General features: G+C 37.8%; 1 protein-coding gene across 1 annotated transcript in view; it reads right to left on the reverse strand.

Annotated features, from left to right (window-relative positions):
- The window catches only part of LOC112157220 (VPS10 domain-containing receptor SorCS1), a gene marked incomplete in the record, with an annotated part of 185,039 nt that overhangs the window by 54,674 nt on the left and 105,871 nt on the right, over positions 1–24,494 (reverse strand). Inside the window, 5 exon segments of the mRNA XM_024289836.2 lie at positions 887–976; positions 1,127–1,245; positions 3,960–4,024; positions 7,130–7,203; positions 19,805–19,963. Coding sequence (XP_024145604.1) covers positions 887–976; positions 1,127–1,245; positions 3,960–4,024; positions 7,130–7,203; positions 19,805–19,963 — 507 coding nt within the window.

Consider the following 24,494-nt stretch of genomic DNA (forward strand, 5'->3'; position numbering starts at 1 on the left):
TAAATTACTGTCAATTTGTTCTTTTTTTAAAATATCATAGAAAATAATTCCATCCATCTATCCTGTTAACATGCACTTTTGCTTATATTTAGTATTTTTTTAAGTATAGAAATATTCATTAGATTAAATATGGTTTTTTATTGTTTTTATAACAAAGAGCAATTTTTTATATAGTATTTGTGTGTTTGTGTGCTTTATATATGTTTTATTAAAATATATGTTGTAAAACTTTCAAAAACAAAATTTTTAGCTTGTTCTGCCTTTTTTTTTTTTTTTTTTTTTTTTTACTCTTTTTACAGATCCAAACTGTGACTCCAAAGCAATGACACGATCCAAACAGTAGGTTTTGTGATCCGTTACACCCCTATAATAGATTTTATAAAAAGAAATTGTGTGTTGGTGTCAGACTTTACACATGCCTGCCATAGGCCGTAGACAATTGCCAATCAATCTCCTCCAGGTTGTGTCTTCTGTTTAGAATGCGTTCAGTTTGCCAAATGTTCATAAATCTTTGATCACCATAAGATCTTTGTTTTCATGGTATACTACTGGACTTATTTTCCAATGAAAGTTTGAACTTTGAGAGTTTAAACAAGAGAGAAAAGTGTGGAAAGGTTCATGTCTGTCTGGGAAAAGTCGATAAAATGTGCTGTGAGGGGGTTGTACAGCCTTAAAAAAAAATCAGTATTCCTACTTTGCAAGATTTTACCTGTTGTAGGTTATTTTTAGAACATAGTATATTTGACTAATAATTATCTCATTTAGCCAAACTAAACAGGCAGAAATGTTATGATGAATAAATTATTCACAAGCTGCAGCCCCTACAACCAGATTCTGAGAGATTCTAGATCCCTTTCTGGCTCTTATGTAATGATGTATTTGTTACCTTGGGTAGTGTGTACTTGGGCAGCTTCATGGGGGTGAAGACGTCCCTCTTTGCTGACACGTAGTAGACCGGTCTGCCTGGCGTTGACACCTTTAAGTAAAAAGAACGTCAAGACTTTTAAACTGCGTTTACATAATGCTCACTAATAGGATGCCCTTGAAAAAGAGTTTTCTCCCCACACACACATGCACCTTTGTCTGCTCTAATACTTGTCACTGAGTAAACTGGACAATTACTTACCTGGACAAACACATACTCGTCTTGCACCACCAGAGAATTGGGGTCAATGTATCCGGGGAATGGCTTGCCCTTGTTGGAATCTGTGCAGTTCTGCAGCTTGCAAGTGACATACAGCGCCTCTGCTCACACAAAAACACACACAGGCACACATCAGGCCGAGGCTTCAGCCGTGGTATTAACCAATGAGGAAAGGCAGTCTTCACCCACAGCCAACTGGCCCCTCTTGCCCTCCTGCACTGCTCGTGTCACTAAATTGGTCCCAGTAAGGGAGGAGCTGCGTGGAGGGGAAGACAGATCACCACAGAGGCCAATTGCTTTCTTTGCCTTCAATCACGGTGCTGGGGGAGAGCCTGTCCTCGCGCGTTAGCCTCTGCCAAATAAGTGTCGGCTTCTTCCATGAAAGCTGGATCAATAGTGATGGGCTCTGGCTGTGTGACAGTAACGTCTTGCAGCGTTTGATTGTATGACTGGCTTTTCTTGATTACATAAAACCAAAGTAAAGTTGGATTTTGGAGAAAAAAAAGTCTACATTTTTGAGAGGATTCTTAAAACAGTGTCCTGTTGTCCACAAACATATGCTGTGCCTTGTGAACAGAACACAAATGCTTTCATACATGCATGTTTTGAGGGTTGATTCTTGGTGGACCTGACACAACAGCTTCCATGGGTTTCTTTGCATTTTGTTGTTGCAGCTACTTCATTAATAAAATGTTTAAAACAGCTGCCTTTATAGTGTGGCAATCCTGGTGAATTTCACCCTCTTCTTTGGTTTGTTTAGCTTAATTCGACCTAAAGGGTAGAAGCAAAGACTGAAGCAGCCAACTGTTTGGAAAAATCCTCCATCTCCAAATGCTGCTCATTTGGTGGCGGAAAGATAAACTTCAGACAATCAAATGTTAACATGAGCCAGTAAACTGAGAGTAATGATCTTAAGGAAACCAGAGTTCACATAAGATTTTTCATCCAAAAAGGCAAATTGATCAAGAAGATGAACTTCTAGTGCAGATGATCCATAAATGGAACCAGATAATCACTTGAGAGTTTCTTCCACAATTAAGTTAGTCCCTTTGTCATCAAATTTGCTATTCGTGTACACAATTATTTTTGTATTTGGGATCAAAGTTGTGCACAAGAGACAATTGAACCATCAGCTCAAAACTGGACTCACTGGACGTGTTGCCATGACCACCCTTTTGACTATAGGCCCATATCACGTAGTCACAGGATGTGACTGTGTGTGTGTGGGAGGTTTATTGTCCTGTCCTTCCCTGATTTCTCTGTGTACCTGCCAACGAACTACAGATTAGCATCTATGATTCCAAACAGATGTTCATTAATGTACATAGTCCCAAATAAATAAAATAAAACACATATATTTTTAATTTAATTCTATTAATTACAAAAAAAAATAAGAGGTCAGGATTTGGTGACATTAAATCGTCTTAAAACAACCATGAAGTTGAAAAAAAAAAAAAAAAAAGCGTAGATTTGGTTAGGCAGCCCTTAGCAGGGAGCTGCTGACTCTGACCGTCCCTGACGTATTTTATATTTGGCCAAGGTTCTAATCCCTTTTGGTATGTCTTTTTGTTTGAACCAGCACACTGATTATTTCGATTTGTTCTTTCTTTCAGAACACAGGATTTATTTAGTCCACTTAATAAACAGTGTTCCTTTTTATTTTTTATTTGGTGTCAACTTTTCATGGTATTGTCCACGTTTGTATTTTTCTCCTAGACTCTGGACAGATGTGCCCAATGGGGACGTAACAGGAACCAACTGGGTCACATGACCTCATCTTGTATGAGCTGGTTTATGAAACTTTGACTGGTTCCAATAAACAAAATTAGTGATCTTTTGGAACACCCAACAATGGGCAACATTTAACTCATCCATAAAAGTCAAAAACAGTTTAAAGCTGAGCGCTATTGCTGTAATGTGTGACTTTTCTGCTTGTATAGATCATTAAATGACACAGAGGAAAAAAAATATTTTTTTGGTAAATTAATGAAAGGAAAAAATAGTTTATCTCTAAAAAAAATATTGTTTTTTGTTAGAGTTAGTATCACTCCTGAAAACTTTAATTCAACACATTTGCAAACCAGACATTAGGCCCAGCCAATCTCTTTTTGACTATGTACATACATACTACATTTACATATATAAAACAGGAGCATCATAATGGTCTTTACTCCTGGCAAAGATAAGATCTTTTAATTCTCTATGTTTTTTTAACCCTTCTGAATCTAAACTCAACAACTTCTGGATTCATCCATTAAATAAATGTGTGCAGTTTCAAACTTTTTCAGAGATTTTGTTTAAAAGTTGGCCTACCTGGTCCTGATAAGGTGTTTCCTTCTGTTTGCTTCTGATGCTGATTTATCAAAAACAAGTTCTAGACCGGTTCAAAAGGAGACAAAAAGCCATAAACTTGTCCTAATCTTGCATCCAAAAAACATAAGTCATGCACGGCAGCCACGTCTTTGCAAGGAGTGCCTTTTTAATTCAAGAATTTTTGCTGTTTTTCTTAAAGATTTCTATCTGGAAAAGCAGAGTTAAACAGTGTTTTTCCCTCTGCATTATTCCGGCGTTCATTGTCATTCCGAGGATGAGTGGCATATCTACAAGTGCAGCTCTGAGCTAAACCCCCAGCTTTTAACAGCATCCTAATGTATGCATTACTTTTCGGCGCACAGTCCCCAGACTCGCGCGTTCCCACCGTCGCTGCGCATTACCATTCAGCCGAACTGTCCACGGCATTCTCTCTGTTCTGTTCACAGCGTCGTGCAAAAGGCTGCAGAGAATGGAGCGCTGAATTCAGGATTCAATTACTCACGTCCTTCCGAGATGCTGGTTTCCAGGTGAATTAAGCCCGGCTCTTTGTCCAACCCCATTTTCGACCTAAAAGGCAGAGAAAAAAAAAAAAATGGAGCGTGACTGTCGGCCTCTTGCCTTGGGGCGGCTGCCCCCCAACTGCAGTTTGACCCCAGCAATTCCAGCTGAAAAGTCTGATGGTTTTATAAAGTTTAAAAGCCCTAAAGGTCTTTTTTTCCCCTGGAAATGTGGACGGAGATGTTTCCTCACATCATTAGAAAAGGGAAAGCCATTGATTTTTTGATTTTTTTCTTTTTTTATATCTGCTACTGAGGGGATGCCTGCAGGGGGAATAGCATATAATCATTATGATATTAAAAATGCATTAAAAAGACTGTGGGATCAGAAGAGGGAAACAGAGGCACAGAGTTAACCAGGAAGGTGGAAAAAAAAGAAAGAGTAAGGGGATTTCTGGAGAAACCCCAGAAATGGAGGACCTTGGATGGTGACCACCTTGTCGTTACTTTGAGTTTCATAATTTTCCTGTTCAAAAAATGCTTGGAGGTTCTATTATTTCCATTTTTTATTGAAAGTAAAGTTCAGAATCTCTATCTGACCAAACTGTCCAGCTGGAAAACACACAGCTGCCACTTTGGCAAATACCACCAGCCTTTAGCCCCCGAGTATTTCTGCAGATTTGTAATGCCATATGCAAATGTAAAGGCTCTCAAGCTGATTACAGCTGTGGGGAGTGGAGCAGCCACTGCACGCCACGTGACCGGCCGCCGCACAGGTTCGACTCTTAAATGAGCGAAGCCTTCCTTTACACGACAAACGCTCCCTCTGCAGCCTAATTACCGGCTCTGCTGCGTCTGAAAATAGAAGCCTGACAGCTCGCGCAGCATCGACCCCCCCAGGCTCCCTTCAGGTCCGGCGGGCGAGCTTGTTACTGTCCGACGGGGAGTCCTGCGTGTTCCTGGGCTGGGTTTGTTACAGGATGAAGAAGCTCAGACTCCACAGGCGCTGAAAGAATGATGGAGGAGCAGGAGGGAATCCAACAAGTTTTGGGATAGAAATGGAAGAAATTGAGTCCAGGCGAGAATATGTTGCTTTTTAAAGCTTTGCCCCCAGGAGATGGGTGTCAGTCATCTGACTTTCATTCTGCTCATCTCAGGGATGATCGCTTAAATATGAACTTCTGTAAAAGTCCTGTCTACGGGTTAAGAAGAAACTTCTATATTCTACTGAGCACAGTTATTGCAGCAGTTTGGCCGTTTCCTGCTGATTCTCTCTGATGATAGAAGAGGCTCCGGCAGATGGTGTGAAAGTTTTGCCTTCAGGAGAGACTGAACCTTCTTCTTCTTCTTCTTCTTCTGGGGATTATTATCCACGGAGACTCCTCTAAAATTCTGTGCATTTGAGCGTCTTCTGTACCACATCGTGTTCATACTCAGAAGTAGGTGGATATCTTGCCCCTTTCTGAAGTCAGCCCTCATTTTCTTTGTGTTTGATGTTCCGTTTCAGATCATCCGTGAGCCTCTTCATCTTCAGATATGAGCCAGGTTACAGTCATGTTAGCTGCTTACGCCTCTTTCACACGTTCACCACCTGGTTTGCCTTTGTTTATCCACACATGTTCCTCGCTGTTCGGTTGTTCCAAATATCCGTCCTCAGCTGCAGTTTTTATTTATGAGTTTACGTGATGAATTTTTGTTTCTTTCATGCGGCTGCCTCATCTTTTTAATCTGTATCAGAGCTTTTCTCCACCTGCGCCTGTTGTAACTTCTTGATAAATATTGTTTCAAGTGACAATCATTTTTGGAGGAAAAGTCATTTTTTTATGATGCAGTAAACACTACAATTATGCAAACTTAAACATTAACACATTTATTCTGTTTTATGTGTGGAAATGTTTTTCTTTTTCTCTTTGACTTTTTAAGACTTCTCAGACAATCTTCTAAGAGCTCTATTTGTTTTTTTTCTTTTTTAACCACATTCTTGTTTGAATCCCATGAATTGTTCCTTTGGTTGATTTTCTATGTCTGTTTTGTTTCTTTTTTTTAAGGGAGTTGTGATTTATTCCAGTATTACTTAGGCAGCTTTCTTTAAATTGGTAATTATGGATGCATGATTTTGCTTTTTTCAAGATACTTTTACTGTTACTGACTGTTTCAAGCCTCAAGTGATGTAAAATTAGCTTAAAAATATGAATAGGTTGAAGTTTGCGCAGGTGATCTGCAAGTCTTCAGCAATCTCTTGCTTCACACCCACAACTCAGAGGCAATTTTTTATTGAACTACTGCGACTCTTTTTTACATTATTTAGCAAAAAAACATCAACTCACAATAGAGATACCAGTTGAAATATAGATTGAAAAATGAACAGAGTGGGGCTTTAAGGAAGATGCCAATTGTTCTTGTGTCAGTTAGGCAGTATCCTTTAGTTTTTAATTAGGAATGCATGATTTCTGCAGATAACATTTTATACGCATAAGCGGGAATGTTACTGACTGTTTCAAGTTTTAAGTAAATCTGAGACTTGAAAATATTGAAACCTTATTGAAAATCCATCCATCCATCCATCTTCTTGACCGCTTCTTCCCTTTTCGGGGTCGCGGGGTGCCGGAGCCTATCCCAGCTACTGATGGGCGAAGGCGGGGTACACCCTGGACAGGTCGCCAGTCTGTCGCAGGGCCTCAATCACACACCCATTCACTCTCACATTCACACCTAGGGGCAATTTAGAGTCACCAATTAACCTATGAAGCATGTTTTTGGACGGTGGGAGGAAGCCGGAGTCCCTGGTGAAAACCCACGCATGCACGGGGAGAACATGCAAACTCCACACAGAAAGGTCCCAGCCAGGATTCGAACCGGGGCCTTCTCGCTGTGAGGCAAGAGCGCTAACCACTGCGCAACCGTGCAGCCCCTTATTGAAAATATTTACTTAAAATTTGATTATGTCTTTACTGCAACATTTTTGAAGCTGCTGATAAATACATTATAGGCTATTGCACATTTTTTTTTTTATCAATTTGCATTCCAAGTTTTTTCATTCTTTTTAGAGACTGCAGCCAAAAACTGATTTGATACAAAGATAACATTTAACTTTAATGTTTCTGATGTAACACTTTATGTGCTTGAGCTATAATATAAAAGACTTGTTTCCCAATGTACAACGCTCTGTACTTACCAGTAAAAGCGGTTAGGAGCCACTCTCTCGTGCACCAGTTGCCAGCGTCTGCCAAACTCCACAGAGCTGTAAAGCTGCAGTGAGAAAACCAACACCTGTTAGTATTTATTTATACGAGCCAGCAGAGTCTTCCTCTGTGAGCGAGAGCAGACACAAGAGTTTTCAAAGGTTTGTAGAGTCATCAATTTAAAAGCAACAGAGGAGGAATAACTGGGACACGAGCTTCCTACCAGATTCTGTGAAAACCCAGCAAAGATCCAAACGCAGCGCAAGAATAATAAAAGCCCGACTTCACACACGGATATTCATCACAGCAGAAACCGCACAGAAGATGCACTGATATCTGCATGATGAAAATAAAGCTAAGAATGAATCTGCAGAGACAGATGTTTCTGTGAGGAGTCTGTGTGAGAGCAGCAGGAGAAAAGAAACCAACACATGCATCTGAGTCACTTTAGCTGTCATTGTTGGCAGTTTTCAGCATAATTGTTCATTTTTTAAAAAAGTATTTACTCATTAGATTAACAGTAAGTGGGATGCACTTTATTACTAATTGATTTGTTTTAATTTTTTCTTTAATTTGAGTTTCTTCAAGGATGTTTCTTGAGTTTTTTTCAAAAACTTTTTTTAAGTATCCATCCATACATGTACCAAACCTGCTGAATGCCTTTAAGGGGTTCCAGGGTTGCTGGAGCCTATCCCAGCTACTGGACAGGTCCCTAGTCTGTTAAAATGCCACACAACCACACCCACTCACACTCAATTTAGGATAATTGATTATTCTATGCAGCATGTTTCTGGACTGTGGGAGGAGCTGGAGTGTCCAGAGAAAACCCACGCAGGTGCAGAGAGATAATGTAAACTCAGATCAGAGAGTGAGCAGTATTCCCTCCAGTGCAGTTGGCCGACTACGTTGATCTTGTGTGTACAATAACACACACACCCGGCTGGGGTTAGGGATCCACAAATACTCTTAATCTGAATGTCTGGTAACGATCCATACTCATCAAAAACACTTTTGATCGTACTTTGTAAACATTTATGAAAGAACATTGGAGTATTTCTCAACGTAGAGTTTTTTTTTTTTTTTTTTTAACAGCAACGTGGTTTATTACCAGCTGAGGAGTGTCATTCTGTCTCTCCGTGCCTTAAAAATCAGGAAAGTGTGTTTCCTCCTTCAAATAATAATAAACACCTGCTGCAGATAATAACTATCCTCTGTGATTAACTTTTCTGCAGATCAGGATTTCTGTACACTTCTGAGTCAGCTGATCCTAGAGAAAGAGGGGGGGGGGGCACTCCCCCTCTTCGCTCTAGACGGAGATACACCTCAGCGCCGCTGCCCCTCCTTCAGACGCAAACATTTTATACAAGCGTCTTGAGATGTTGCAGTTTTGTGAAGAACTGGAAGAGTCATGTGACTGAAAAACAACACAAAAAAAAAACTGCAAATACGTTAAATCGTGAATAAAAAAACACAAATACTCAGGGGGACTGCATATGTGTGTCTCAGTGTCTGTGTGTCGGGTTTGTTTTTTGTGTGTGTTTGTGTGTTATGTTTGTGTGTTCATTTTCATCCCTACAGTCTGTTTAAAAACACAACTAGGGTCGGATCTGTCAATCGAGGCATTTTATTGTGAAAAATGAGTTATATTTTGAAATTTGACCGTTTTTTCTTGCGTGTCTTGACGTCCTGCCAGAATTGACGCAGATTTCTCCTAGGTCACGCGAAAAATAGACCTTTACACCAAAAGGATCGGTGCATCTACACCATAAGTTAACAAGGGCGCCAAATAGAAGCAGCCTCCTTTCTGTGCCGCTTCGCAGCGTTTCCGCATCTGGTGTAAACCTGGCGTGAGGCAAAAGTGCCAACCACTACACCACTGTGCAGCACATATTATAAATGCATTTTTGGTAAATTCTGTGAAAAAATGAAGTGAATGTAACTCTTATTTCTTAAAAAAAAAAAAAAAAAAAAAAAAAGTTGTTTTTTTCACTGTATGATACTTAAAAGTCTTTTACACACAGAATCCAAGATTACAACGTAAACTGTTAACTGTGGAAAAATCTGGGTTGAAAAGCATTTTTTAATATATTTAATTTAAAACCATTGGTTTAAATATTTTATGTTACCCCCAAAGGAATATTTAATAGCAGATGTAAACTTCATCCATTTTTCTACTGTGCAGAAAAATGTTCAACTGTTCCCTTACAACAAGTATGATCAAATGAAGTATGACAACAAATATATGACCTTTAGAAACTATGTTTAATTTAAAAATGAAGTTTTTAGATCCTTTGTTACCAGCAAGGAAAAATACAAACCTCTGGAAAAGCCATTGATTACCAAACTGTGCCATCCTGAAAAATTTACTTTTTGGGATAAAATCATTCAAGGTTTGAATGAGAACTCACATCAACAAGGGGTTAAAACCACATACCTAAAACTATGAAACTATAAATTAATTTTTTGAAAGATTTTTTCTAAGGTTTGAAGTGGGAATTCTGTGAATCCCTTTCCTTTGCTGCTCTTGCAGTCGGACTGTGAGCTCTGCACGGCTCACTGCGTTAAACAATCACACTTTATATATTGGTTTGCAGCCCTGGAGATGTCGGTGAGCTGCAAACAGCCAGACAGTGGTATGAAATTAGGAAAATTATTAAATCGATGCAAGACTTCTTTATTTTGTTTTTCAAGATCAGGTAACATTTTTAAAATAATTTCGGAAGATAATTATCGTCAATGACGCTGCATCACTAGCTTGTGCATGTAAAGCATAAACACATATCGGGGAGAAAGTTAATTATTTGAGTGCTTTGCCTTTTTTAGGGGAGTGTTTTGGAACATCAACAACCTTGACATGTTAATGAATTCATGTAAATCTGTGAGCCCAAACAACCCAAACCACAAACTCAACAACAAACATGTTTACTCTGCAGCTTACAGCTGCAGCTTGATCAGCCATCTTTGGGGTTTTTTTTAGGTTGGACTTTTTCCATTTGGAGCTTGAGCAGTCATCCTTGAAGTGTAAACAATTATTTATTAGGAGATAAAAAAAATAAATAAAATAAAAAAAAGCTTGTTCGTAAGAATATATTGATTTAGTTCATCCAGAAGAGTGGAGGTGCTGTTTACCTTTAAACATCCATAAAATCAAATCACATTTCGGTCATTTTAATGACATATGAAGATGTAGAAAGTTGTTTTTGAGAAATTAAATTTGATTTTAGTTGTAAAACTTTGTAGCTCGGAAAGTCCAAATGTGTGAATCCTGTTAAATATTTTAAACTAGTACTTGAGAAATCTCTTTTTACATATTTTAAAGTATTTTTCTTCCAAAAAAAATATTCATTTAAATCTCATTTGTCAGTCATCTCAAAATAATTGACTAATGAATTGCCTCACTCTCATTAGCAATGATCTAAAGGTAGATTTTCCTTAATGCTCCAACAAATGATTGACAGCTCAATGAGGAAAGACCTGAGCTCTGATTAACCAGAAGTTTTGGTCACAGCATGTTAGACAGTCCTTAGAAGATGAGTTAAAGAATCCACACTTCTCACACCTGTGGTTTTAAAAAAAAAAACTGTCATTAATAACAAGAAAGGACTGTAAAATAAAGCTGTTTTTAAGAGTCACTCAAAACAGGATGTGTACAAATTACTGTCCTTCTTCTGCATGCTGTCTGTGCTTTCATGGCAAAAAGAGGGAGACAGAACAGCATTGATGGTTAGATTTCCATGACATTCATGCCAAGCTGTGCCAAGCAGATGCAAGTGAAAGGAAGAGGGACAGGGCAGGAAATCACTTTGACTAATTGCCTCCTAAAGCAAGAGACGATGAAAAGGCAGCAAACAGGAGATGGAGGGGGGTGAAGGCTGCCGGTACAGCTTTTACAACCTCCCAAAAAAAGTCTCTCTATCAACAAATGTAGACGCAATGCCAAAGAGGCAGAGTGGGAAGTGAAAAGAAACACTCTCCAGAGTGGAGATGATGCATGTAGCTGAGGGCACAGGTGAATCAGGGGGTGGAAGATGGGGAGTGGGGAATCAAACTGGACCCTGACCCCATCAAGGAAAGATAAAGCATTGATGTGGTTTGAGTAAATGTTAATGCAAACAAAGAAGGTATGAAGGAAATGTTTTCAGAGATTTTTCTTTTTTTGCACAGTCAGGTTACCAGTGAGTGTAGAGCAGGTCTATTGAAAAAACAGAATACATAATTTAAGGTCCTCATTCATCCATGTGGGGTAGTCTTGAGACCGAGTCATAACAACTGGACTTAAAAACAGGAAAAAGAAGAGAAATAATTCAAATCCAGTTCCTATGGCTCAACCTCAAAAACCGAATTATTCAGCTTTTTAAACGAACACAAAGTTTAAAATGGTTTTAGTCTGTACCATTACTAGTCATATTTTAGAATTATCTTATCCAGATTAGGAGTCAAAAACCTTCAACTATTACAAACCTCATTTTTGAAAATTCTAGTTTAAAAAGCAGACACCACCTCTGTATTTAATGGAGCATTTTCTCTATTCATAAAACTTAAGGTCAATGTGGGTGACCCAGGCTATCTGTCTGTTTCAGCCATATTTTCCTCTTTACAAAGTCTGACTTCCTGACAGTTTCTTTTCACCACAGAATGTATATTTCTCCTTACTGTCAACTCATGCACCTTAACTATATTCAACATTTTGACTCCTTCCAAAACTTTTGCCAGTGGTTTAAAACACTGTTTAAAATACAGAATTTTAAACGTATCTGTTCAAAGTGAGATATAAACTTTAATGTTGTAATAAACATTTAACCAGTGAGTAGTTTCTAATCTGCATTGAGAGAAGCAATTATTTCATCGCCTATATTCAAAACAAAACACATTGAGGCTAAATGAAACAGACAATACACCATGACTTAAGATGATAGTAACAGCAGAACACAACTTAAATACCAGAACTGAAAAGGATTAGAGCAGGTTATCAGGTAGGAGGACCAAGCTGAAGGAATCCACCTGGAGAGAATGGACCCAACAGGTTTGATAAGCAGGGTGGTGGAGGTGAGATGATTGGTGGCAGGTGAGACTGAGCCGAGGTGGAAGGCTGACAGCAGTGGATGATGCATGGAAATGCACAGCTCTCAACTGTGACAATGGAGGAAGTGGTTGAGTCACCCTACACAATACCCAACACTTCAGCTGCTATGTGATGCAATGAAACTCATCTCAATCAGATAAAGTTTTTCAGGGCTAATCTACACAGTTCTATTCTAATCCCATTTTTGATCTAATTGAGGTCATTTTGCACGTGTAACCGCAGCTTTTGTCTTCATTTTAAAGCAGTCTGAAAGCTTCCACAGATCATTGTGCTGCTATTACTGAGGTTGACAAATAAATGCAACACAGAAAGGAAATGATTATTTGTGTAAATCTGAAAATCGTCCTGATATCCAGTACTGAGAGACATGATTATACATGTAAAGGCATGTACATTTTCACCAAATGCTGTTTATTCATTAAATAAAAACACTTGCATTTTATTTAATGAATAAACAGTAACAAAACAAAACAAAACAAAAAAAAACATCACAAGAAGCAAAAATCCAGGAAAACATTTCAGAGGCCAAAACTTTATTTAAACTGTCGAATTGACTCTTTATCTATTTGATACATCCCTCCTATTTAAACTGGACATAATTTTTCTGCAGAATTTGGCTCACATATTTGGAAAAAAAATGTGGAAAATGTGTCAAAAAAATGAGGACAAACATTTCACTTCACGGTGTTTTCTACAGAAATTACGTCTCTGTATTTTGAAAGAGTCTGATGTTACCTCTTCCCGAGGTCTACCCATCTATGATTTAGTGAGTATTAACAAGCAGTAGAGAGTCAGGATGGACAAACTAGACACTCAGAGATGAAAGGAAGCAACTCTTTCATGTCAAGCATGAAGATGAACAAGCAGAGCAGCAAAAGAAAAAAAAAACAGTCTACCTTCTACTGACCAGGGTGTGGCGCTGGTGAGCAAAAAGACTGAATCTAGGAGTGTATGATGGGAGAAAGCTTTCTATACAAAGAAATCCAAAGGCTTTATTCTGTAAAGCGAATGGTGAGTGGGTGAAGGTCTGACACTTGGATTTAGCAACTTGAGGTCATAAATAGGCGAAGGTCTTGATCTGACATAACACAGGCTGTAACAAACCTCTTCTTCTATGATCTAGAAATGGTGCTACGGAGACAATCAGAAATATTTAAAATACTATGATCTAGAAATGGTGTTACGGAGACAATCAGAAATATTTAAAATACCAGCTGAGTTGAAGGAAATTTTTGCAGATAATGAGTGAGAGGAGGCAAAGAAAGTCATAAAGAGGTAAAAAATCTCCCTTCAGTATTTGAAGAAATTCACAACAAATTCACAAGAAATTCATAACATATTTCATTTCCATCCATCCATCCATCTTCTTAACTCATCCTGAACCGGGTCTAAACTAAGATGTCCAGACTTCCCTCTCCCCGGCCACTTCCTCTGGGAGGACCCCAAGGTGTTTCCAGACCAGCCGAGAGACATATGTCCAGATTCCCCCCCTACTCACTATATAGTGCACTATCAATCAAACTTTATTTATAAAAAAAGCTTCTCGTACGTTGCGCAATTCGACACACTTTACATTTCAAAACAAAAAAAACTGAACAAAAAAAACGATCAAAACCCAACCCACCCTTCACCCTCTCCTCCATTAGCATACACAACTCATGACCTGAAACACAATGAATACTTAGAAAATAACTTCTAGAAGAAACTTATAAAAGAATCTTAAGGTTTGGCTCTGCTGTGAGGAAATAGTATTTGGGAATCTGTTCATACCAGGAGTAGGGTTGGGCACCGAAGTTCGGTTCCAAGTAGGAACCGTTATGATTTGCGCGGTTCTACCGAAACCGAAAGATGCGGCTGCAAACGGTGCCGGATTTCGGTTCCAAATTTCATTGAAGTTTCATTTGTCTGTGGACATGTCAATTACTTGTACTCCCTTCGGATTTTTTACAATTCAGCCTATCTATTTACTTTCTTGTGTTCGTGGGCGGGCTCATATAAAACCGCCAACAGCGCATGCGCGCGCATCTAAAATGCCGAAGCTAAAGCGCTCGAAGGTCTGGCTGTATTTTACAGCAAAAACGGAAAATTCAGCCACGTGCAACCGATGCAGCAAGATTATCTCGTGTGGCAGAGGTAACACCTCAAATCTCAGCAAACATTTGACCACGCATGGGATTGCATTAAATGCAGAAAATTGCACGGTCTTTCACTGCTGGGGGGGTGTAAAGCGTGAAGGAACACACTCTAGCACATCCTCCGGAGCTAGCATGAGCATTTTGGGTCAAGAAGAAGAAGAGCCCGGTGAGGAGGACCCAGGAAACATTGAGAGCAGGCATGACACATCCGCTGACGGAGACGATTTTGACAGCAACGTCGGTGGGCGGGACTTTCGCTGTGAATAGTGGAGTTTCCGCAATTTTTAAACAACGCTGGAGCCCCATCCCAAAATGAAACAATGAATCGTTTCCTCCTTGTTGGGCTGCTAATAGCAGAAAGCTCGGCTCGGCTCCGCCCACCACCACAGCGGGTCGTCATCATCTGCTGCGCTTTGCAGCCGTGTGATTGAGATTTATCTTCCGCCTTATTTTATTGAAATAAAATATTGCTTTTGCCCAAAAATAACTGCAAATAAATGCCACATTCCTGATTTAATTGAATAAAATGTCAGGCTAAAATTTCCAGGACGTTTAAGTTTATTTAAGACGGAGTTTTATATTATGCTTTATATTACGTGCGCACAGCTGCACGGCAGGAGGGAGTCTGCGCTTGTTTGAAGCCGTTCTGCTTTGGATTTAGGAAGATAAAGGCATTATTTTTTATTACTGAAGTACCGCAATAAGCACCGAAAGGGAACCGAAACCGAAACCAAAGCACCGTGGTAGCACCGGAACCGCATCAGATCCCATCGGTGCCCAACCCTAACCAGGAGCAGCTCGGCCACAGGAATAGAACAACAGGCACTATATAATGCGTTCGCCATTTTCTAGTGCTGTCCGAATCTACTAATTCCAAAATCGAGTGCACTAGAAATCTCTCAGAAGTCTTTGTGAAAAACTACCGTGCATCGATCTTCACTAGATTAGCGAATATAGACCACAATGCATTGCGGTTGAACAAGTTCAAACAAAAAAAATGTGTTTAATTGTATTTTTCTAGTAAACCATCCAGATTTTACCATCAGAACACAATAAATGTTGTGAAATGTTCGTATTGATTTGATTTTTAATGCCTGAAATTGGTGATGTCATATCCGGCATTTGGGACAAATAAAAATGTGAGCATCGTGTCTGAATAGCCTTTAAAATCCAGGGGACACAGACATAACCGTAGTCTCACCAGCGTGTCCTGGGTCTTTGCCCAATGGGACATGCCCGGAACACCTCTCCAGGGAGACGTTCAGGAGCCATCAGGATAGATACCCAAACCACCTCAAATGGTTCCTCTCAATACGGAGGAGGAGCAGCTCTACTTCAAGCTTTCTTCAGGTGACTAAGCTTCTCACTCTTTCTGCAATGGAGCGTCCAAAGGAAACTCATTTTCAGCCGCTTGTATTTTAAACCTCATTATTTCAGTTATGACCCAGAGCTCATGACCATAGGTCAGTACTAGATTGAAGATGGACATGTAAATTGAGAGTTTTGCATTCTGGCTCAAAATTCCTCACCACAAAACAATACAGCGACCACATAAAGGCGGACGCCGCTCCTATCTGCCTGTCAATCTCACATCTTTCTTCATACGAGAACAAGATCCCAATAAACTTAAACTCCTCCACCTCAGGCAGGAGACCTCCACCCATCCGGAGAGGACAAACATCTCATTTTTTTTGGATAATTTTGTTCAAATACTTACATCTTTCTAAGGATAGTAACAGAACTTCATTAAATTAAAGTAAAACGGTGAATTCTAAAAGTTGAATTATTCCATTCCATGCAGGTCTAATTTCTATATTTAGGCTTGACTTTTTACATTGAAACAAACAGTTCACGTCTCAGATGTACCACTGATTCCTGTGTCTCTATCCTCAGCTGCTCCTCTTTGAATGTCGGCATTTGCGTACCTGAACTGGCCTTTACAAACACGCCTGCTCCTCTTAAATTGATTTCCAGATTTTGCCTGTCCACATCAGGGCCACTCATAACTCACTCCCCTCTGCTGTCAGCTCCAAACATCCCTGGATGTCCAATCCAATATGTGTTCAAAACATATCAAATTTAAGTCATTTTATTATTATTCCAAACACTACAAAAATCTACCAGAAAAGAGCCTTATACATTCCAAAAACAATTTATTTTATTATATTGTAAAGAATTTGTATTAATTTACATAGGTGTAAATGAATGCAAATTCTAAAATGCTATCTAATAAAACATAGCTAAATAAATAATGGTGATCTAAATTAATACAAAAATCACATGAAAAAATAAAACACAATTAAGCTTGAAGTTAAGTAACTAAAAAGAAAAGAAAAAAGCTTTTACTATAAAAATATTTTGTAAAGAATATTCATTGTGCTCTCATAGCTAAACTTTGGAGCAACAATTATTATTTTCCAGATTTACTAGAAAGTTCCACTGGTAGAATAAATAAAACCTGTCAGTTTAAGTTTAAAGTTGCTTCATAACATCTTGATCATTCAGTAACTTAATGTTCTATTTACAGCATAAGCTTCTTTTATTTTTACAACTAGGTCGTTCAGCTGTTTTTGTTTGATTGATTTTACTTTGTTTTTATCTTTACAAAGAAAAAAATGTATTGCTTTACTGTACCCCTGTGTTTCATTCGCTTTGCAAATTAATTTCCTCCACAAGTAAAAATATTGATTTTGATAAATCTGTTAAAACACCTTTTGAAACATAGTGGCTGCATCACTGACAAAGGTCAAACAGAACAACAAACATTTATGGATGGTCAACTTAAACCACCCTATAGATAGTGTAAAAGTTTTCTGCAAGTCATGACACTACCACCACCGTGTTCTATATGACATCTAGTTGCTACAATAAAATGAATATCTCTATATAACCAAATAAAATAAATAAACATCCATTATCTCTCATGGTTTCCCCTTTTTAGTGATCATTATAATGGATTTTTAAAAAATTGTCCTAAAATTCATATATTCACACACACATATATATATATATATATACTGTATATATAGTACAGTAAAAGTAAGAGTAGCCTGTTTTAGTAGATACTTATTTAGAAAACACCACTTTGTGTCATCATCTGAAACCTTCAGAATTCTTAGACTCCATCCTCAGAAACAGAAACACGCTTTGACTCCTAACAGGCTCTATTTCAGTTCTGCAGAAAGCTTAGAATTCCATCATAAATGTTTTTTTTTTTTCTAAATGACTGACAAACTTCTAAAGCTTTTCCGGCTTTTAGAGAGCTTGTTTGAATTCCTGCGTCTGTTGCATCAGGTTTGGCGTTTACATCGATGACATAAGCAAATCCGGACGTCAAAGCATGGTGCTCAGGTTGATGGATTCACATCATTGATGTAATCATGGTGATGCATTGTGGGTCAGGGTGTTCTGGATAACTGCATAAACATAATGCTGTCTGGCAACTTTATCACTTCCGCTGTAAGACGTCTCATTCTGACTGTTTTCCAGTGCAGTTCTGTGAAAGTTATTTTGTAAAAATTTAAGAAAACTCATCTTTTGATGTGATTTGCAGCTGCATTGTTAGATTTTTTTCATTAGGGATATTCAACTACAATATTTAGTTGGGTCACATATTCAAACTTAAAATTTTTGTCAGGCCAAACATCTTTCATCATTGCAGGGTAACGTTCCTAGCCAAATAACAAAAAAATTCTTCGAGTGAATCCTAATTCTTCCCCTACCCCTCTGTAGCACGTGTTTATGCTAATTTCCAGAATAGCTAATATTGGCTAATTTAGGCTTTTTTCTGTTTTTTAGGCTAATTTTACATTTAATATTTTACATGGCTATCAGCATCAGCGTTTTCAGCTATCAGCTTCGGTATTTTTAGCGATCAGCTTCAGTATTTTTAGCTATCAGCTGTAGTATTCTTAGCTATCAATTTCACAGTTTTTAGATATCAATTTCAGCATTTTCAGCTATCGGCTTTAGTGTTTTTAGCTATCGATTTCAGTAATTTTAGTTATCAAGTCCAGTATTTTTAGGTATCAATTTCAGCATTTTTAGCTATCAGCTTCAGTATTTTTAGCTATCAATTTCAACATTTTCAGCTATCATTTTCAGCTTTTTTAGCTATCAGCTTCAGCTATCATTTTCAGCGTTCAGTTATCAGCACTAGCAGCGTACAAATTCAGCTTACAGCATTCACACTAGCATTAGCGCAGGTACTGCTATACATCTAGTTTTTAGTTTAAAGCTCATGATGGTTAAGATGTTTGTTTTACATACACTTTGCGCATGACCCGATTAGTCAATTAATCGGAAAAAATAGTCTGTGATTAGTCTACTATTAAAATAATCATTTGTGGCAGGACTATAACATAAGAGCAAAATAATCCATGGTCAAATATGTTTTCTGTAGCTTTGTTTTTGTTTTGTCCATTCTTCCTGGAAAGCTCGGCACTCCACGTCAATCTTTCTCCTTCGTGACATTTTGGTAATTGTGGTGTCACACCTAATCATTTTCATATCAACTTAAAAACGACGAGGTTTGCATTTTACTCTGCATTTTACCTGGATGTGGCACACACCTGGAAAGTTATGCTGCCGTTCATTTCCTGAAATGCGCATTGCGGCCATTTCTTTAAATAACCATAACTCGCCACAAGATTAACTTGCTTTTTTCTTTAAGATCCTTATATTTTTTTCTCTTCACAACTGTGCCAGATTCAACCATTTGGCAGGCTGTATGTTTGACACCATGCCATAGATCATTATAACTGATTTCTGAGCCTCCATAATCCTAGTGTTGCTTCAATATGTTACCAGCACAAGATAACATCAGGCCGTTGATAACAATAAAATAAAATGATTTGGCGGGCAGGATATAATTAACCGGAGGGCCGGATGCGGCCCCCGCCGCCTTGACTTTGACATGTCTCATATTGGATTCTAGGTTGGAAGTGAGATAAATGTTTCTTTTTAGCTCTTATTTTGAAGGGTTAAAAAGAGACCGCTCTATTTTTTTTGTGTAGGTTGTTTGATTAATGTTAACTGGGTCTGTGCCGATTCAAGCATGTTTTCTTTTAACACTAAAAACAGGCAAAAATGTACCTGATGTTCTACATTTACAGACAAAAAAATATGATATTTTTTTTATATACTAATAAAAGTGTATAAACCATTGTTTTATCACATCTGGATTAATCTTTCTTCTTCATCCTCAGCTGAACATCAGAGAGGAACCTTTTTAAACAAATAGTTACATTTTGAGTCACACACCCGAGTCGTTTTCCTGCTTTTCCCTCCTGGTCCAACTTGCATCACATCTCTCATGAACTTATAAACTCAGACTGAATGATGCCATGCAGACTCACTTTTCCTTTCAGCTCTGTAATCCCACTCTGCTGTTGCTGTCTGACTGAAGTCCCAACTTTAACTTGGTCGTCTTAGCTTGACTGTTCACTCACCTTCTGGTCGTGGCTGTAGGCGAGAATCCAGTCCTCCTGCTCAGGGTGGAAGAGCAGGCTCAGGATGTAGAAGTTCAGTCTGTACTTCTGGTAAGTGGCTCCTTCATCTGAGCTGATCAGGAGGCTGCTCTCCACCTCAGGATCAGTCAGCAGCATGATCTGGGGACACAAAATGAAATACAAAGGCATTGATCTATACAGAACCTCATGATAACCTTTGCAAATTAACTTGTTAAAACTCCCTCATTTAGAATTCTGACTAATGGTGCCACGTCTGAAATAATAAACTCTTTCCTCCAGTCGTCATGATGTAATCCCCATGATTCGCCTTGCAGCATACAAGTTTATATTTCCTACATTTGCTGGATTTTCTCCCTTTTGCAAAAAAAATGTTCAGCCTGGCTTTGAAATCAAAGTTTCCTTTACTCTTTTTGGATGTTCAAGCCACACATTTTTTTTTTTTTAGCAAAACTGGGTTACTCTTACAAAAATGATTGACAGAATACAAAATAAAATATCCTGTTTTAAGTATTTTTCGAAAAATCATTTAAATGTTTTTTTGGCAGAAAGTTCCTGATAACATTTCTGACTGAAATGCTTCACACAATAGCCTAAATCGTCCAAACATTTAATATCAGCGAACAACTGAAACCAGATTTTAAAAAAATATAAAGAGGCCAAAAATCATTAGTTAAAAAGATATAAATTCTGTATTTTTTTTTTCCTTCTTCTTCTTCTTTAGTCCATAAAACTATTGTTTTTCAATCTTGGTCAAGAACTATTGAATAAAAGAAAAAAAGAGTTTTATTTATCTGATCTTAATCAAGAAAAGTAGAGATTTATCCAACGCATAATGATGAAGTTTGCTAGCTTGATGCTAACATTAAATGGGGTTTCCCATAGGATGGCTGATGCTAATGCTCGGTCGACCTAAACATACATTACTGACTAAATGAACATATTTTTAAACTCAGCAATGATTTTCAAACTTTTAAAAAAATGCTTTTTTTAAATAACAATTTATGTTCTAAAGCACAGTTTGTTGCTTATACTTTCTTGTTCTTCTGGAATAATGTGCAATGCTATAGCACATTCGCCACCTAGTGGCCAAATTAAAACGACCTCAGGGAGAGGAAGAACAATTGTTGGAGCTTCTCCGTTTGAGAATCCATGTAACACTGTATGCTATTAACAATCTTATTATAATTTCACTAGTACATTTAACAGTATGTGAACTGTATCAGATTCATATTAATATATTCAATATATATAATATATATATATATATATATATATATATATATATATATATATATATATATAGATTATTAATATATTTCTAAACAAATGTGTTTAAATGTGTAAACTCAAAATTTAATTGAATCAAATTGAATTCAGTGTATCAAAAGAATTGAAAGAAATCGGAATCAAATCAATTCTGGAACTTATTGGCGATTCCAGTCCGATTAGAAACATTTAAACCTTATAGAAACCAATCTAAGAAATATTTAAGCCCAAAACTTCTTGCTCTAAAAATAAACTGTCACATTTGTTTCACAGAATCATCAAACTACACTTTCAATCAAATATTTTCCAAGAAAGAATTGAGATAATTCATAATTTGCTCTTTATGAAAATACAAGTTGGTATTTTTTCCATGCCGGTTCATTACAGAGCTTCAAACTGCAGCGACTGCCCTGGCAGGTCAATAAAAATCACTGTAAAAAGTCACAGCGCTTCATATGCGCCACTCCGAGATTTGGCTCCTGGCTCGAGTCTTAGCATGTGGTCAGACAGCAGAGAGGATGAGCGCTCTCACAGTCGATATCTTTGCGAGCCGCCCGTCCAGCATGAACGTTTCCGCTGCCGCTGAGTCATTTGTCAGCTCTCCCTTCTGTGTCTGCAGCCGCGGCGCGCAGACCCACTAACACCAGTTCATCAATCAGAGGCGGCAGACAGAATGCCACGGACGTGAGGCCCATGCTGACCGATCCAATCAAACGCACTCAAATGCGGACTGAAAAACAAATTTCAGCTAATGTTCTCTCCGCTAGAGCCGCGGCGCCGCTGGAATGTCAGACAACTTTTTAATTGGCTGCTGTGTTTCTGGTAAATTGGGGATTACAGGACATCAAACATGCAGGGATTCTCACGCAAACATCTGTCCTGCCCGAATCCAGCAGAACATGGGAATCAATACAGTCTGTGAAGATTCGGCAACCGTGAGGCATGTCTTTGTTTTTGGTCTCTTCATTTGTTAACAGAAGCCTCCCTAACTGCTTCTCAGGTAAAGACTTAACAGGAGAGGCTGCAGGGAAGACGCGCGACTGCATTCATGCAGTCAGTCTTCAGAGAAAACAGAGGCTGATAATGAAACCGGTCCTGTTTGCTGTTGACATCAACCCCAGAAAAGATGAAAAAAAAAAAAAAACAACTGTGCAAATAGAACACTGTGATCGGTTTTGTCACAAACACTATGTTCACACTCCTCGTGGTACAAAGCTGGAAAGAAGAAGTCCCCTTTACAGAGAAACAGATTTTATACTTAAATACAGGAACGTTTAACATATTTGATACTTGCAAAACAATTAAAACCTTGGCTTTAGACATTCATTACCAGGTTTTAAGTTGTTTTAGTTTCTCTTTGCCCTTCGCCATTCAAAGCTTTTCTCAAGATCAGCACAGTTAAGATTTTTCATGTCAAATGGAAAGTTAGGATTTAGAAATGAAGAAAGCACCATTAAAAATAAGTTAAAATCCATGTTCTCCACACTTCTGACATTAGAAAAAACTTAAATTAAGAGTAAAAAAAAAGCTAATTACATAATTCAGATAATTCTTTTAATAACTGTTGATAAATTGATAAGACTGCCATTTATTGTCACTAATTTGGAAACAAAACTTGAAGTTATATTCCTAAAATAAATACTAGTTTGAGGTTTAATATAATTTATTTAAGATGGGCCAACTTGTATTAACCTGGTATTTTCATTTTGTTCACTTTTTCATTGCTTTATTGTCACTTTATTGTACAATCAGGTACATAAAAACTCAAAAAAATTTACTTAGAACTAAAACTAAAACACTTATTAGGCTGTATAACATTTATTTTAAAGTAATTCTATCGAACAAGTTTTTTTTAGCTTTTTTTCTCCTTTTTTTAATGCTCATGTGGAACTCCTTGTTTCTAGATTTTTATCGTATTACAACATGTACTGTTAAGTAAAAATGACTTGCTGCATTTGTGGGGGACCACAGATGATCATGTGTGTCCTAATGTTATTTCGGAATATCAAGTTCAAGGATTAAGATTCAGGCAGTTTGTGGACAGCTAAGGGGCCCTGACATGAAATTGTTTTTTTCTTTGGTGTGTTAGAGCTACGGGGGAGACGAGAGAGATTGATTGACTGAAAGCACATCTGTAAAGTCGTGAGTCCCGAAGCAAGATTGTAATTTGAAACAAAATTAAATAAAGTTCTAAAAACTCATGCATGTGCAACACAGTGACAAAAACTTTTCTTACATTCTGGTGTTTTTTTTTGTTTGTTTTTCCAATTTGTATTTATTTTTTAGGCAACCTCTTTTTGCTGAAGAGACTAACAGGTGTGACGATTTATTTGACATCACACATCACATCATATTTGACGATAGGATTCTTAGTCAATATTCATTTTGAACAATCTGATTCAATCCGATTCACTGACCTAAAATTAAATACCTGTATTTTTTTAGATATAAATACCCAGGTAAATGAAAAGTTCAGGAGAAGTTTTCCAGATTGATTATTTTTGCTGCCATCACGTATGTTGTCTGTTGTGATGGCACTTTAGAATCCCAATACTGACTACAATTGATTTATTTGATTTTAAAACATTTTTTTATTGGTTAAGGTCAATCCAATTAACAACTTACTTAAGACAAACCGACCTGGCTGGATTGTAGAAATATAGAATCAATTCATCATTACACATTTTTTGGATAAAAAAACATGGCTAAAACTACACAGTTTGCCTTTATTTTAACTTTTTAATGTCTTTAATAAATATTTTTATACTTAAAGATGCAGAAACATAGTTACCTTAAAGTTTTTTTTTACTATTTTAAAATGTATCAGTACCTAGAGAGGGTCATAGATGGATGGTTAAACATTTTTTCCAGATAAGCTTTGGCTTTTCGTCTCTGTGTAATGAACAGTTTTCTGTAACAGAAGTGTTGCCGTCTTAATGACATTTAAACTTTGGAGGGACTAGCTGGTTCTTAACAGGCTTTCAGCCATGGAGCAAAGGAATCCAATATCAGGTTTAGCTTTTGTTCTGCACAGAAGCCATCCTGTACGAGTGCTCAAATGAGCACAAGCTGCCGTATATTACCAGGCCAAAAAGGTTAAAAATGACAAAGGTTAATGAGGGATGTGGGTGTCCACTGGAGCGCAGTTGAAATACGTTTGTGGAAATCCTAAATTGTGGTCACTTTTACCTCATTTTTTCTTACAATGTCACATTTGAAGAGAATTTTTACTACAACACTCTAATTTCTAACAGTACATGCACTTTACGAGCATTCCCTCTTGGAAACAGAGAAAAACTGAGTCACTTTGTCAAAGTGCCAGCTGGGTTGAGGATGATTTGATGGCAGTTTAAAAAACTGATGATTCGTCACAGCTGGAATAGGGATCCAAAACCAGCAGGGA

This window comes from Oryzias melastigma, linkage group LG1 (assembly GCF_002922805.2).
Source record: "Oryzias melastigma strain HK-1 linkage group LG1, ASM292280v2, whole genome shotgun sequence".
NCBI lineage: Eukaryota > Metazoa > Chordata > Actinopteri > Beloniformes > Adrianichthyidae > Oryzias > Oryzias melastigma.